This window comes from Sander lucioperca, chromosome 16, assembly GCF_008315115.2.
Source record: "Sander lucioperca isolate FBNREF2018 chromosome 16, SLUC_FBN_1.2, whole genome shotgun sequence".
NCBI classification, from domain to species: domain Eukaryota; kingdom Metazoa; phylum Chordata; class Actinopteri; order Perciformes; family Percidae; genus Sander; species Sander lucioperca.
In genome coordinates this window covers 15018571-15035337 of record NC_050188.1, presented here as the reverse complement: position 1 = coordinate 15035337, position 16767 = coordinate 15018571, and the positions used below count along the sequence as shown (strand labels likewise).

The 16767-nt window shown below is 40.1% G+C and overlaps 1 protein-coding gene and 1 long non-coding RNA gene across 3 annotated transcripts in view; both read left to right on the top strand.

The window, feature by feature from the left end:
• LOC116064135 (CD209 antigen-like) overlaps positions 1 to 16767 on the top strand; it is a 205516-nt gene that overhangs the window by 27685 nt on the left and 161064 nt on the right. The window contains exons 4-5 of the mRNA XM_035993205.1: positions 2869 to 2958; positions 3661 to 3750. Coding sequence (XP_035849098.1) covers positions 2869 to 2958; positions 3661 to 3750 — 180 coding nt within the window. The remainder of the gene's footprint in view (positions 1 to 2868; positions 2959 to 3660; positions 3751 to 16767) is intronic.
• On the top strand, positions 4397 to 15957 carry LOC116064165. 2 transcript variants are annotated; one of them, XR_004895398.1, is made up of 3 exons: positions 4397 to 4567; positions 9730 to 9875; positions 15822 to 15957. It is a non-coding gene; the product is annotated as an uncharacterized LOC116064165 (long non-coding RNA). The 2 variants fall into 2 exon arrangements; XR_004895397.1 differs by lacking the exon at positions 15822 to 15957 and having other exon boundaries at positions 9730 to 10228.

Here is a 16767-nt window from a genome sequence, read left to right as displayed (position 1 = left end):
TGATTAACTATAAAAACCTGGAGGACATTATACAACATCTGAAAACCTCCTCATGTTGCCTTGATATTCTACCAACGGGCCTTTTCAAAAATGTTGCAAATTGTTTGGCTCCAGATCTTCTACAGATTGTAAACACGTCTCTTCTCTCAGGTATCTTCCCACAGGCCCTGAAAACTGCAGTCATTAAGCCACTCTTAAAGAAGAACAATCTAGACACGTCACTAATGACCAACTATAGGCCGATATCAAACCTTCCATTTTTAAGTAAAATCATTGAAAAAACGGTTTCTCAACAATTGACCCTTTTCTTGTCACTAAACAACAGTTTTGATACCTTCCAGTCGGGTTTTCGACCACACCACAGCACTGAGACAGCTCTTGTTAAAGTCTTTAATGACATCCACTTAAACACAGATAGTGGCAAAATTTCAGTCTTAGTATTACTTGATCTCAGTGCTGCATTTGATACGGTCGACCATGACATATTACTAGACCGATTGGAAAATTGGGTTGGCATTTCGGGCTCAGTACTAAAGTGGTTTGAGTCTTATTTAAAGAATAGGGACTACTTTGTGTCGATAGGGAATTATACATCTGAGCATACAAATATGACGTGCGGAGTTCCCCAAGGCTCCGTTCTGGGGCCTCTCCTGTTTAACATCTACATGCTTCCACTGGCTCAAATTATGGAAAACAACAAAATAAGCTACCACAGTTATGCGGATGACACACAACTGTATATAACCTTATCGCCAGGGGACTATAGTCCAATACAACAACTGACTAAGTGCCTTGAGAAAATTAACGACTGGATGTGCCAGAACTTTCTTAAATTAAATGAAGAAAAAACTGAGGTGGTTGTTTTTGGAGCAAAAGAGGAACGATTGAAAGTCAGCACTCAGCTTCAAACGATAATGTTAAAAACAACAGACAAAGCCAGCAATCTTGGTGTAGTCATGGACTCAGACCTGAATTTTAACAGCCACATTAAGACAATTACAAAGTCAGCCTATTACCACCTTAAAAATATATCAAGGGTTAAAGGACTTATGTCTCAGCAGGACTTGGAAAAACTTATCCATGCTTTTATCTTCAGTAGACTAGACTACTGTAACGGAGTCTTTACAGGTCTCCCTAAAAAATCAATCAGACAGCTGCAGCTGATTCAGAACGCTGCTGCTCGAGTCCTCACTAAGACCAAGAAGGTGGATCACATCACTCCAGTACTGAAGTCTCTACACTGGCTTCCAGTGCCTCAAAGAATTGATTTCAAAATACTTTTGTTGGTTTATAAATCACTTAACGGTTTAGGGCCTAAATACATTTCTGATCTGCTAGTACAGTATGACCCACCCAGACCTCTCAGGTCGTCTGGGACAGGTCTGCTTGTTGTCCCCAGAGTCAGAACTAAACAGGGGGAAGCAGCGTTTAGTTTCTATGCTCCACATATCTGGAACAAACTCCCAGAAAACTGCAGGTCTGCCGCAACTCTCAGTTCTTTTAAATCAAGGCTGAAGACTTATCTATTTGATGTTGCCTTTCTTTCTATATAAGCTTATAAAGAGAAATTCCTATTTTATCTGTTTTTATATATTTAACTGTTTTAATTGCTCTTTAATGTTTCATTTCTTATACTGCACTGTAACTTTTATTCTTGTATTTTAACTGTTTTAAATTTTTTATTCTGTTTTCATGTAAAGCACTTTGAATTGCCCTGTTGCTGAAATGTGCTATACAAATAAAGCTGCCTTGCCTTGACATGCCATGTATATGCTGAAATAGTTATTAGTTGCTGTAATTATTCCTACTGTCCATATCACCTGTTAAGTGATCCCTTTCTAACACAATTCCAATGTAAGAAATACGGGGGCAAAAACCAAGGGGATAAGCGAGCGTCCACAAAGCGTACCTCCTATGGAGAGATTGTAGGCTAACAAGCCATCACCTCCCGTTAGCATTCCATTGACTGCCATTCATTTTGACGTCACTTTGACAGAAAATAACTTTACATCTGAAGCGTTTAAAGACTCTATTTGTCCATTGTTTATTTCTAAAGAAACACGACAATGTATAAAAGGCTCCATTACCTTGTACCTCACGTTATGGCTCCGTAGCAGACGTTTTTATAAAAATAGGCTAATGATTGTGTCATCACCACGCGACTTACTGCCGCATAGTAGAGAAATTACCGTACAGTCAGGAGAAGCTCGCAGGCAGTTTGGACTCACATTAGCTGTTTACGTTTAATTACTAATGTTAACTAGCATTTTAGTGATCAATAATTAGCCTGTGCCTATGTTATCTCCTTACATATACCTACGCTCTCCGTCTCTGCTAGATTGGGAATGATTGAGATTTCTCTTGGCACAGCTACCAGAAGACTTCCAACTTTCAGACAGGTTGCTCACGTCACATCTACGTCTTCAAGCTCAGTTGGAGGCTGCTCAGTAACGCTCAGCCATCACCGGGAAAGAGCTTCTAATTCACTTCACTGGTCTCCGTAGAAATCAACGGTGTCACATTGTCCATTTCTGTAACTGTCTATGGCAAAAACCATCTTCATTCTGTGTTAACATTCAGCTGAAACTTTATCAACACAACACTTGACTACCAGGATGTTTCCTTTCTACCACCACTCAGCAAGGAAACACTGTCAGTGGAAACATGGAGAGAGACAATTGTACTAAAGACATATTGAGTTTGGGAAAGTCAGAATAATGAGACGTCATGCAAGCTTTGGCTCATTTTTGCACACAACAAAGATTGTGGTTTTATGTCCCAAATATTTGTCTTTAGTTTGAAGCAGAATGATTTGGTGTTGTTGGTCTTTTTTTAAACTTTGTTATGGTTTTCATATTCATCTTTCAGTCACTTTGCTGCAGACCAGATACGACCAACTGAGCAACAACAACAGTCAGTTACAGGATGAAGTGAAGCAGCTGAAGAACAGAACTGAAGGTGAGAAAAGTTTAAAACCAGTAAACTCCTGTATTATACACATTTACAGCATTTGGAGTGTCTACCAATCCACCAGCTGTGAAATAAGACAACTCAGTTTTTTCACGGCTGCCAAATGAGGAAACATGCGATTCAACAAGATATTCACATTTGACTCTCCTTCCTCTGTCACAGTCAGGCTCATTAGAATATACTTCCCCCTTCTGAGTATCTCCGCCCACGGCTTAACAACTACCTTTTGCATAGCTGCGCCATATTTTTTAAATAAGCCAATCAGAGCAGACTGGGCTTTTACAGGAGGGGTCTTAAAGAGACAGGTGATAAAACAGAGGTTGTGGTTCTTGTTCACACTTGATGCTTCAGTTAAGAAGTCAGTGATCCTCTATTTACTATTTACAACATCTCAACATATACGGCAGGTTAAAGGACAGACACACCAAATAACTACATTCCAGTTTGAAATAATGAGTGATATTTCATTATGCACTGGATATATAAAACTTAATTCTGTCTTAGTTTAAAGCAGAATGATTTGGTGTTGTTGGTCTGTTTCTTATTTTGTTGTGGTTTTCACCAGATATTTATTTAGCTGATTTGCTCTTTCATAGTTTCAAATTGTTATTTTACATTATTTTTTTACCTTTCTTTATGTAACTTGTTATTTCTGTCCTCAATAAAGGCTCACCTTATCTTACATTTCAGTCACTTTGCTGCAGACCAGATACGACCAACTGAGCAACAACCACAGTCAGTTACAGGATGAAGTAAAGCAGCTGAAGAACAGAACTGAAGGTGAGAAAAGTTTAAAACCAGTAAACTCCTGTATTATACACATTTACATCATAGATGTTGATTGTGTAGTTACCGTTGATTATAACTGTTTCAACTCCAAGTCTTATCACTTTGACACTGAATGATGTGAAATCTGTCTTTAAAACATGATTGACATTAAGAGAAGTGCTGTCTTGATGGATGGACGAGATTTGGCTGCAGTTGTTACTTTAAATCAGAAGAGGAGAAGACTTGGTCTGGAAGCAGTGCTGACTGTCAGCAGAGAGGAGCAGATCTGGTCATCATCAACAACAAAGAAGAACAGGTGAGTGTGTTTGTTTCTGAGTGATTTTAGAGAAAAATAAATTTAATGGAAATATTTAAATATACAGTCAATTTGAAATCTTTGGAAAATGATTTTGAAATGTTTATTTTCCTTTTTAAAATGCATTTTTATGAAATTAAATGTTAACTGTCTTATGAGTATAAAATGTGCAGTTCCTCATGCATTCTCAGTTTCTCTGAGTATAAATGTCTTTCTTCACTTTCCTCCATTACTAATGTGTGTTTACTGTCATGCTGTTGGGTCCAGTCCTCAGTGTGTGGTGGACTGAGGGATCCCTCTTGTGTTTGTTGTGGCTGATAAAGTCAGAAGATGACTTTACTACAACAGAAATGCTGAACTGTGAACAGAGAAATGATTGTTTTCTCTCGTCAACTACTAGGAGTTTGTCACTGAACTGAGTAAGGATGGAGAGTCCTGGATTGGTCTATGGTATGAATGGAGACAATCAGGATCCAAATGGGAATGGGTGGACGGATCACCGCTGACAGAAACGTGAGACATTTTAAAGGTTTTTGTTTACATCACAATTCCATCAAAGTCACTGTTTATTGAAAGATGCTGATTTGATTGTTGCACGGTACACGGAAAGGAGCTAAACACCACAGTCAGTAGTAGACAGACAGGTAGAGAGAGAGACAGGTACACGGAGCTAAACACCAACGTCAGAAGTAGACAGACAGGTAGAGAGAAAGACAGGTACACGGAGCTAAACACCAACGTCAGAAGTAGACAGACAGGTAGAGAGACAGTCGGGTTCACGGAGCTAAACACCACAGTCAGTAGTATAGAGACAGGTAGAGAGAGAGACAGGTACACGGAGATAAACACCACAGTCAGTAGTAGACAGACAGGTAGAGAGAGAGACAGGTACACGGAGATAAACACCACAGTCAGTAGTAGACAGACAGGTAGAGAGAGAGACAGGTACACGGAGATAAACACCACAGTCAGTAGTAGACAGACAGGTAGAGAGAGAGACAGGTTAACAGAGCTAAACACCACAGTCAGTAGTAGACAGACAGTTGAGAGAGAGACAGGTACACAGAGCTAAACACCACAGTCAGTAGTATAGATACAGGTAGAGAGAGAGACAGGTTCATGGAGCTAAACACCACAGTCAGAAGTAGACAGACAGGTAGAGAGAGAGACAGGTCCACAGAGCTAAACATCACAGTCAGAAGTAGACAGACAGGTCGAGAGAGACAGCTTCACAGAGCTAAACACCACAGTCAGTAGTAGACAGACAGTTGAGAGAGAGACAGGTACACAGCGCTAAACACCACGGTCAGTAGTAGACAGACAGGTAGAGAGAGAGAGACAGGTTCAAGGAGCTAAACACCACAGTCAGTGATATACAGGCAGGTAGAGAGAGAGACAGGTACACGCAGCTAAACACCACGGTTAGAAGTAGACAGACAGGTAGAGAGAGAGACAGGTCCACGGAGCTAAACACCACAGTCAGTAGTAGACAGACAGGTAGAGAGAGAGACAGGTACACGGAGCTAAACACTGCAGTCAGTAGACAGACAGGTAGAGAGAGAGACAGGTAGAGAGAGAGACAGGTACACGGAGCTAAACACCACATTCAGTAGTAGACAGACAGGTAGAGAGAGAGACAGGTACACAGAGCTAAACACCACGGTTAGTAGTAGACAGACAGGTTTAGAGAGAGACAGGTACACACAGCTAAACACCACGTTTAGTAGTAGACAGACAGGTAGAGAGAGAGACAGGTACACACAGCTAAACACCACGGTTAGTAGTAGACAGACAGGGAGAGAGAGAGACAGGTACACGGAGCTAAACACTGCAGTCAGTAGTAGACAGACAGGTAGAGAGAGACAGGTACACAGAGCTAAACACCACGGTTAGTAGTAGACAGACAGGTAGAGAGAGAGACAGGTACACACAGCTAAACACCACGTTTAGTAGTAGACAGACAGGTAGAGAGTGAGAGACAGGTACATGGAGCTAAACACCACGGTCAGTAGTAGACAGACAGGAAGAGAGAGAGACAGGTACACAAAGCTAAACATCACAGTCAGCAGTAGACAGACAGGTAGAGAGAGAGACAGGTACACAGAGCTAAACACCACGGACAGTAGTAGACAGACAGGTAGAAAGAGAGACAGGTACACGCAGCTAAACACCACGGTCAGTAGTAGACAGACAGGTAGAGAGAGAGACAGGTACAAAGAGCTAAACACCACGGTCAGTTGTAGACAGACAGGTAGAGAGAGAGACAGGTGCAGGTACACGGAGCTAAACACCACGGTTATTAGTAGACAGACAGGTAGAGAGAGAGACAGGTACACAGAGCTAAACACCACGGTTATTAGTAGACAGACAGGTAGAGAGAGAGACAGGTACACGCAGCTAAACACCACGGTTAATAGTAGACAGACAGGTAGAGAGAGAGACAGGTCCACGGAGCTAAACACCACAGTCAGTAGTAGTCAGACAGGTAGAGAGAGAGACAGGTACATGGAGCTAAACACCACAGTCAGTAGTAGACAGACAGGTAGAGAGAGACAGGTTCACAGAGCTAAACACCACGGTCAGTTGTAGACAGACAGGTAGAGAGAGAGACAGGTACACAAAGCTAAACATCACAGTCAGTAGTAGACAGACAGGTAGAGAGAGACAGCTACATGGAGCTAAACACCACAGTCAGTAGTAGACAGACAGGTAGAGAGAGAGACAGGTCCACAGGTAGAGAGAGACAGGTCCACGGAGCTAAAACACCACAGTCAGTAGTAGACAGACAGGTAGAGAGAGAGACAGGTACACAAAGCTAAACATCACAGTCAGTAGTAGACAGACAGGTAGAGAGAGACAGGTACACGGAGCTAAACACCACGGACAGTAGTAGACAGACAGGTAGAGAGAGAGAGAGACAGGTACACAGAGCTAAACACCACAGTCAGTAGTAGACAGACAGGTAGAGAGAGAGACAGATACATGGAGCTAAACACCACAGTCAGTAGTAGACAGACAGGTAGAGAGAGACAGGTTCACAGAGCTAAACACCACAGTCAGTAGTAGACAGACAGTTGAGAGAGAGACAGGTATACAGAGCTAAACACCACGGTCAGTAGTAGACAGACAGGTAGAGAGAGAGACAGGTTAACGGAGCTAAACACCACAGTCAGTAGTAGACAGACAGGTAGAGAGTGAGAGACAGGTACATGGAGCTAAACACCACGGTCAGTAGTAGACAGACAGGTAGAGAGAGAGACAGGTACACGCAGCTAAACATCACAGTCAGCAGTAGACAGACAGGTAGAGAGAGAGACAGGTACACGCAGCTAAACACCACGGTCAGTTGTAGACAGACAGGTAGAGAGAGAGACAGGTGCAGGTACACGGAGCTAAACACCACGGTTATTAGTAGACAGACAGGTAGAGAGAGAGACAGGTACACGCAGCTAAACACCACGGTTAGTAGTAGACAGACAGGTAGAGAGAGAGACAGGTACACGGAGCTAAACACCACAGTCAGTAGTAGACAGACAGGTAGAGAGAGACAGGTTCACAGAGCTAAACACCACGGTCAGTTGTAGACAGACAGGTAGAGAGAGAGACAGGTGCAGGTACATGGAGCTAAACACCACGGTTATTAGTAGACAGACAGGTAGAGAGAGAGACAGGTACACGCAGCTAAACACCACGGTTAGTAGTAGACAGACAGGTAGAGAGAGACAGGTTCACAGAGCTAAACACCACAGTCAGTAGTAGACAGACAGGTAGAGAGAGAGAAACAGGTACACAACGCTAAACCTCACAGTCAGTAGTAGACAGACAGATAGAGAGAGAGACAGGTACACGGAGCTAAACACCACAGTCAGTAGTAGACAGACAGGTAGAGAGAGACAAAAGGTACACGGAGCTAAACACCACGGACAGTAGTAGACAGAAGGGTAGAGAGAGAGACAGGTACACAGAGTTAAACACCACAGTCAGTAGTAAACAGACAGGTAGAGAGAGAGACAGGTACAGGGAGCTAAACACCACAGTCAGTAGTAGACAGACAGGTAGAGAGAGAGACAGGTTCACGGGGCTAAACACCACAGTCAGTAGTAGACAGACAGGTAGAGAGAGAGAGAGGTACACAGAGCTAAACCCCACGGTTAGTAGTAGACAGACAGGTAGAGAGAGAGACAGGTTCACGGAGCTAAACACCACAGTCAGTAGTAGACAGACAGGTAGAGAGAGAGACAGGTACACGGAGCTAAACACCACGGTTAGTAGTAGACAGACAGGTAGAGAGAGAGACAGGTACAGGTACACGGAGCTAAACGCCACGGTCAGTAGTCGACAGACAGGTAGAGAGAGAGACAGGTACACGGAGCTAAACACCGCAGTCAGTAGTAGACAGACAGGTAGAGAGAGAGACAGGTACATGGCGTAAACACCACAGTCAGTAGTAGACAGACAGGTAGAGAGAGAGACAGGTTCACGGAGCTAAATACCACAGTCAGTAGTAGACAGACAGGTAGAGAGTGAGACAGGTACACGGAGCCTCAGAAACAATCCTCAGTCTTCAATCAAAAGATTTGAAACTAAATTAAAAGACGAATATACAGAACAATGGTGAAATGAAAATAAAATATAATACAAACTCCTCTTTATCAATCCCTGAACAGAGATATCCAATTGGCCGAATATCTGAAAACAAAAATCCAAAAGAAAAAGAAATTTTAACAAAATACAGAGTCAGTGACTATGAGCTGGAAATTGAAAGAGGTCCTCATTTAAAATTGTGGAGACCAAGAGAGGAATGAGTCTGTACACACTGCCACCAGGACATCAAAACAGAATTACATTTCTTATGTACATGTCCTGAATATAAAGACTTATAAACCAAATATTTCCAAAAAGTTGAAAAACATATACCAGGCTTCACTACCTACACTGAGGACAAAAAGCTTCCTCTTTTATTAGGGGAAGATGAAAACACGGCATGGCTAGCAGCTAAATATGTCTTCTCCTGCCACAATATGAGGCAACATAAGTAGAGAACTGTATATATTATCATTTTTATTATTCTTTGTTTTCTTTTATTATATATACATATATATATATATATATATATTAATATTATTGTTTCAACGTATCCTTTGAGAATTTGTTTATCTGCATTATATCATAATTATCCTGTTCACTTTTATTATTAAGTCTGATGTATTTACTCCTTGTTGTTGTTTATATGTGTGTTTGTTCTTATGCTTTGGCAACACAGATTCATTTTTTTGTCATGCCAATAAAGCCAATTGAAGTTAAAAAATTGAGAGAGAGAGAGAGTTGTTTTCTTTCCTACATTCGACACTAGCGATTTTACTCTATATTGATGCACTGCTGTTGCTATATTTTAGTTTACTCAATGAATTGTATGTATGTATTTATTCTCATGCTTTGGCAATATAATATTTCTGACATTCATGCAGAGAGAGAGAGAGAGAGAGAGAGAGAGAGAGAGAGAGAGAGAGAGAGAGAGAGAGAGAGAGAATCGCTTTACAAAGTTTAATCTTATAATTATTGAAATTTGATTATTTACAGATAATATAAATATTTAAATTAAACAGTTCATTTCAAATGAACAACAATCAGGAGTTTTAGCTGTTTAATAAAAGAACATTTTATTTGTCTGACAGGTTCTGGGCAGCAGGACTGCCTCACTATGATGGTTACTATGCTACATGCTGCAATCAACAAGGAAAATGGACACAAGGATATTATTCTGATAATAAGAAGTGGATCTGTGAGAAAAAGATGATCTGAACTCTTTGATGACAGAGAGGTGTGTAGTGTTGAGATCAACTTTGTTAAATCAGACCAATTCTTTAACATTTGCTCAGCTGTTTATTCTGTGTTGCTAAATAACCTGGATTACAGAGATATTGTTCCTCTGCCCTTCATAGAGCACAATCTGGTTAGAAGTCATGTGTACTTACTCTGTAGTCCTACAGGATTATTATAATAAAAGCTAATAAAAACATGGATTAGCAGGTTGTCTTTACTTTGGTTTATGTAGTTGATTATAACGTTTGTAATCAGTTAGTTAGAAGTTTTTCCTTAGAACATTTTACACTCCACACAAAATAAAACCCCGCCCTACCTCCATCTCCCCTCCCAAACTCGTCCCCACAACCAATTAAATCATTATTTTATTTTTTACGCTGTACTGTAACCTTAACCTAACTATTGTATTTGTATCTTTTTTTTTTTTTTAGCCTGTATTTCTTTCATGAAAGTTTTTAACTGCTCTTTAATGTTTGATGTAAAGCATTTTGAATTGTCTTGTTGCTGAAATGTGCTATAGAAATAAAGATGCCTTGTCCTACAACCTGCAGCCTGTCAGTCTGTCTCCAGGGCATAGAGAACACTGTTGTGCCTGTCTGTCTCAGAGGAAGTTTAACATTAACCGCGCTATACGGCTGCTTTTCGGCTCGTGATTATATTATATTGCAGTAAACGCTGTCTGTGTGGAGTTTTGAAAAGTGTAACCACACTTGCGACCACATTTCCGTGACTCGCTGTGACTTGAAGCTGCAGAGGTGACGTAGTTTGCTCCGTCTGCAACCGCAGCTCTGTGTCAAGTCAGTTTATTTATAGAGCACATTTAAAACCAACCTAGGCTGAACAAAGTGCTGTACAAAGTTATATTATGTTATAAAAACAAAGGAAGACAACAAAAAATATAGACACAATGATCATCACACAAACAACACACTTCTATACAAATGTCCCTAAACTAAATCATACGCCAAAGAATAAAAATGTGTTTTAAGACGAGACTTAAAGATCTCAGCAGTAGAGGAGGACCTAATATGAATGGGAAGTTTGTTCCAGAGTCTCGGGGCAACAACAGAGAAGGTACGATCACCCTTTGTTTTCATCTGAGACTGTGGAATAGCTGTGTGTGTCAGAGCTGAGCCTCGCTCTCTGTCAAACATGTAGAGAAGGTGGAGAAGATCTCGCTTGCATACACACTCTAAGGCCGTGTTTCTCAAATAGGGGTTTGTGTACCCCAAGGGGTACTTTGGAGGACTGCAGGGTGCACGGGAAGTTTTTGTCGATGTTTTCTAAGTTTTTGATACTATTTCCATCTATTCTTGCCTTACTTCCTTCTGTCTACTGACTTTTCGAAGTTTTTAAGTTTTTAAAAAAAAAAGTTTTTATTGCCTTTTTTCATCAGCATTTAAATGTTTTTCAGTTACATGGCTGTTGTTTGGTAAATCTATTGCTGGTCAGGGGGTTCTTGGCTTAAACACACAATTCAAATGAGATGCATTATTGAAAAAAGTTTGAAAACCACTGCTCTACAGTACCGCAATTTGGCACCATTGATATAACATGAATAGGTCTTCGGTCTTACCGACGTAATTCGGTTGGTACCATAAAAAGTACTAAGTTTGGTACCCAACCCTACTCTAAACCCAACCACAACTGTTGGCTTTACCGTGATGAGGATATTTCCCAAATCTTAACCGAGGTCTCATTTATGCTCGTCATTTCTAGCATCTCCTTTCTGGATTAAATCCACATGCAACACTTTTGTAAACACCTTCCCACATACTGTATATGAGTCTCTGTTAGCCACATCACTAATCTGATTGCAGTCAGTCAGTTTTCCAGAGCTACATGCTAATCAGAGTCAGTACTACTCCAGTCCAGATGGTGGTGGTAATGCACCTGAAGCTGTAACTGACAAAAAGAGCCACAAGAGAAATAACTTGTGCATTTTTAGTTCAGTTACAACAACAACAACAACAACACTTTAGCTAACTAGCCATTAACACATGCATGACCTAATTCACATGGAAGACTTGCAAAAATGGACTATGAGTGAAATAAGTGTAATGGTCCAAATCTGTAATCATTGTCCAAAATATAAAAGAATTGGTCTTGAATCTTAGAAGATGTTGTTATGTAATGTAATCTGGTGTTTTTAACCCTTGTGTTGTCTTCCCGTCGACCATGCAACTGTGTTTTTCTGGGTCCAAATTTCAACATCATCTTTTTCTACACTTTTCTCAACGTTTTGTCGATTTCATTCCAGTTTTTTTTGTCACATTATTTCCAAGTGCAATAAACTTTCTCTTTTTTAACAAGTTTTTGTCACCTTTGGTGATGTTTTTGATGTCACTTTTTCCCAATTTTTGTCGATTTGTTTTTTCTTGCGTTTTTGTAGCTTTTTCCAACATTTGTCACTTTTTTCAACGTTCTTTTGTCATAGTTCTGATATAGAAAGTTTTTTGTAAACGGGTCAAATTTGACCCGAGGACAACAGGAGGGATAAAGACATGTAGAATATCAACATTCTGTCTCTGGGGGCAGTCAGTTGAGAAAATGACTTCAAGCTGTCGTGCTGCATGTGGTCTACATCCACAACCGGATGTCCGTCACCTTCCTCTTTCTTCAGCTGTTTTGAAAACTGCTCCCTTATTCACTCACTCACTATTCCATCTATAGTGTTTATTAAATAGTGAACTGAAAGTCCAAACCAGATTTCAGACACTCACTGAAAACACATCGCTGCGTGACAGTAGATGCGTCCTTTATTTGTGTGACGGAGGTGGGCGAGCATCATGTAAACAAACCAAATCAAAAATACTTCTAATACGTCCCTGAAACAAACCGAGCACCCAGGAGGATATATATATATATATATATATATATATATATATATATATATATATATATATATATGCATGCATGCTTTGGAAGTTTTCAGCTCTGTCCTGCACTTGCAGAGCAGTTGCCACGCCCCCTTTTCTTTGCCACTCAGTTCCCCATGTAGTCACTGCACCTCCAACTAATTAACCTCAATCAGCCACAGACTTTATTAGACAGCACCTGTGGCCACAGCCCCTTCCCTTTGTTCAAGCCACATGGAGGAATCCTTGTGTGTTGCTGCTGGAAATGCCGTGTCTCCTACCTTGTGTGTGTGTTATTGAGCTATGTAAGTTTTATATGTTTTTACTTTGATGGAATGTTGCTAATTTAATTATAAGGCGAGCACTAATCTTGCATTCCTTTCAGTTTGTCTGCTGTTTAAAGGTGCTGTTATAATGAACAGTTGAACTTGGTTTACGTTACTCATTTGAGTCACTGGTGTAAGAATATGTGCATTTGATTATTTATATGCATTGTTAGTTTATTAATTACAGGGCAGAGATAATTATGTATTGACTTTGTAGGCTACCTAGCTTATTTCCTGCATTCTAAGTTCTTGTGTAAATGTTTGTCATTCAAATTAATTGTGGCCTTGTATTGTGACATTATGGAGCTAATTGTATCCCATATCCTTTTCCTCTTAGAAACCACACATACCTACTCCAATAATCAATGAAGAAATTGTGTAATTAAAAGTGACTGAACTGAACTGTTGTCACCGACACCTCCACTGGTATCAAGCCAGCCACCTACACATCCCTCTCAAACCTCCTTTTCAATATGTTACATTTCCACTGTTTAGAAACGAACAATTTTCAGTTTTTGCTGTGATTTCTGCTTCTTCTCGTTCGGGGAAAACACGGGCGCATTGCGATGTGGTATACGGGAGAAATTTACCTTCCGTGACGGAATTTATGTTTGTTTTGGCCTGTGTGTTATCAACTGCCCAGTTGGACAGCCAGGTCGGGTTGCCAGATATACCTGTAGACAAGTAAGCCAGCACGCTACAGCTGTAGTACAGCCATGGAAGCAGCATACAAACTAACGGGATCAACGGAGATAGATTCTACACGACCTAAAAAAACAAACTGTTTAACAGCTGCGTGACCAGAGACGTAACAAACCCTGGGTAAATATTGGCGATGTATTTTAAAGATGGAGAGACAGCTTAGAGCCCAAAAGGACGCCGAGTTGGCTAATATTACTCCTGAACAGGTAAGCATTAGCTTCGGGCTAATTTATCACTGCTACAAGTGTTCAGTCGGTTGGAATAGGACGGCAAGGTAGTGGTATCTTTAGCTAGTAGTTCCTATCCTGTCTGTGGAGAGGACGGCGAGGTTGTCGGGTTTTTGGCGGTTCCTACTGTAATTCTAAGCAGAAAGTGTCCTGTCAGTTGGGTACAGATCTCCGCGTGAGCACGGGCTTTTATGACTGTGTCAATATAGCCAGCATCTAACGTTAGCTACTCCGCTGTCTAACATTGTTGGATGCTGCGGTCTCAGTCTGGGCAGGAGGTGGGAGACGACTCTCCAGTATTTTGAATTTGTACTGCAGTAACTATTTTAAACACTAGCTGTCAGTATTGCATATTGGACCTTTAAATGCATTTTGTCAGAAACGTAATCTCACTTTACTTTTACTTAACTTTTTTACTCTTTGCACTGTAGCTATGTTACTTCATGTTCCTTTATACACTTATTGACTCGCTCTTTTCTTACTCTTATTTATTTTTTTTACCTTGAATCTGAATCTGACTGAGCAACTGAACTATTTCCCTGAGGGGATCAATAAAGCATTCTGATTTAGTTGAACTGAGGAAGAAGGTGTTTAAGTTTGTTGCTCCCTCTACCTGGAACAAGTCACAGAAATCCACGAAACTTCACTTTTAAGAGGATGTTGATTGACTTGGAGGCCACATCTGGCTGCAGATGTTTTGCCTGATGTGTTTAGGATTGTGGTTGACTTTGAGGGATTTGCTGATTCAGTGTTTGTTTTAATAACATAAAAAATGAGCCTTTTTGTAGGCCTACTTTTACTTGTAAGTTTAAATGCAATTTTGTAATATTAACACTATTCCTTTTTTGTTAAAAGTATGATTTTACATAAAGGTAAAGATGAGTATAATTTTTTTTATATAATGAGTTCTGTTCCCCCAGAACCAATGATGACCAGACATTGTTTCTGTACGACGTCTTTTCCCCCCCGGACCTGACCTGATTGACTTTTCTTCTGACTCAATAGTCAGTCTGTTACACACAAATGTTAATTTAGGAGCATTTAAACGGTTCAGTTTTGGTATTTTGACCGTTAGGTTTATGTGTCAGTCTTTATCATGTTTACAGATATTAACCAGATGTTTCTGTGTTTGTGGAGGATATCTTCTAAGACATCTTGGTGTTAGATATTCAAAAACACTTCATACCTTGTTTTTTGGGGATGATTTCTGTAAATAAACCCCTTAAATTAGTAAAAACAGATGTGGGAGCACTGAACAAGGTTTGACTCTTTGATTAGCTGTTACAGATTTGATTTACAAAGCTGAATCTTAAATGAGTCATTAAAATGATATTAATTACAGATAATATCTATTTAAAGTAAGTAAACTTTATTTATAGCACCTTTCACAGACGAAAGGGGCCACAAAGTGCTTTACAGTAAAACCAAATAACACAAAATACAATAAAAAAAAAAAAAAACATGGCTAATTAAATGCTTTTCTAAAAACGTCTTTAGGCATTTTCTAAAAGTTTCCACAGAATCCAAGGCTCTCAAGGCTAAAGGGAGAGAGTTCCAGAGCCTTGGAGCCACCACAGAAAAGGCTCGATCACCTCTTGTTTAAAAATGACTTTAAAAATGAAATGCAACTGTTTACTTCAAATTAATAACTATCAGGAGTTTCAGCTGTTTGATAAAAGGACGACATTTTATCTGTCTGACAGGTTCTGGGCATCAGGACTGACTCACTATGACGGTTACCATGCTGTATGCTGCGATCAACAAGGAAAATGGACACAAAGTAGATATGAGTATAAGAAAAAGATGATCTGAACTCTTTGATGACAGAGAGGTGTGTAGTGTTGGGATCAGCTTTGTTAAATCAGACCAATTCTTTAACATTTGCTCAGCTGTTTATTCTGTGTTGCTAAATAACCTGATTACAGAGATATTGTTCCTCTGCCCTTCATAGAGCACAATCTGGTTAGAAGTCATGCATTTACTCTATAGTCCTACAGGATTATTATAGTAAAAGCTAATAAAAATATGGATTAGCAGGTTGCCTTTACTTTGGTTTACTTATAGTTGATTACTACGTTTGTAATCAGTTAGTTAGAAGTTGTTCCTGTGTTTCCTTTGATAAACCAGCAGTCAGCTGCTGATTTCCAGCTGCCAGAGAGAATCTTCCCCAGGAGAGTTAAACATGCATTAAGGTTCATGTTATATCTCTTGACCAGAGGTCATGTCCTGTAACTAGGGCTGGCTACCGTTCACATTTTAAATGGTACCTGAAATTCAGTGTCTGGGGCAAAGGTTCCTTTTTCCTGTACTTCACCTTTGTAATAACAAAAAATAATTTCAGTTGTAAAATAATTCCAAACCTATTTATCCTTTTACACTCCACACAAAATAAACCCCTCCCTCTCCCCTCCCAAACCTGTCCCTATAACTATATACTGCACTGTAACTTTTATTCTTGTATTTGTATCTTATTCTATTTCAGCCTGTTTTTATGTTATATCTCTTTCATGAAAGTTTTTAATTTCTCTCTTTAATGTTTGATGTAAAGTGTTTTGAATTGTCTTGCTGCTGAAATGTGCTATAGAAATAAAGATGCCTTGCCCTACAACCTCCAGCCTGTCAGTCTGTCTCCAGGGCATAGAGAAAGCTGTTGTGCCCGCCTGTCTAAGAGGGAGTGTAACGTTGACCACACTATGGTCTCTAAAGGTAGAATGGGAGCCAGAGCCTTTAGCTATCAGGCTCCTCTCCTGTGGAACCAGCTCCCAGTCTGGGTTCAG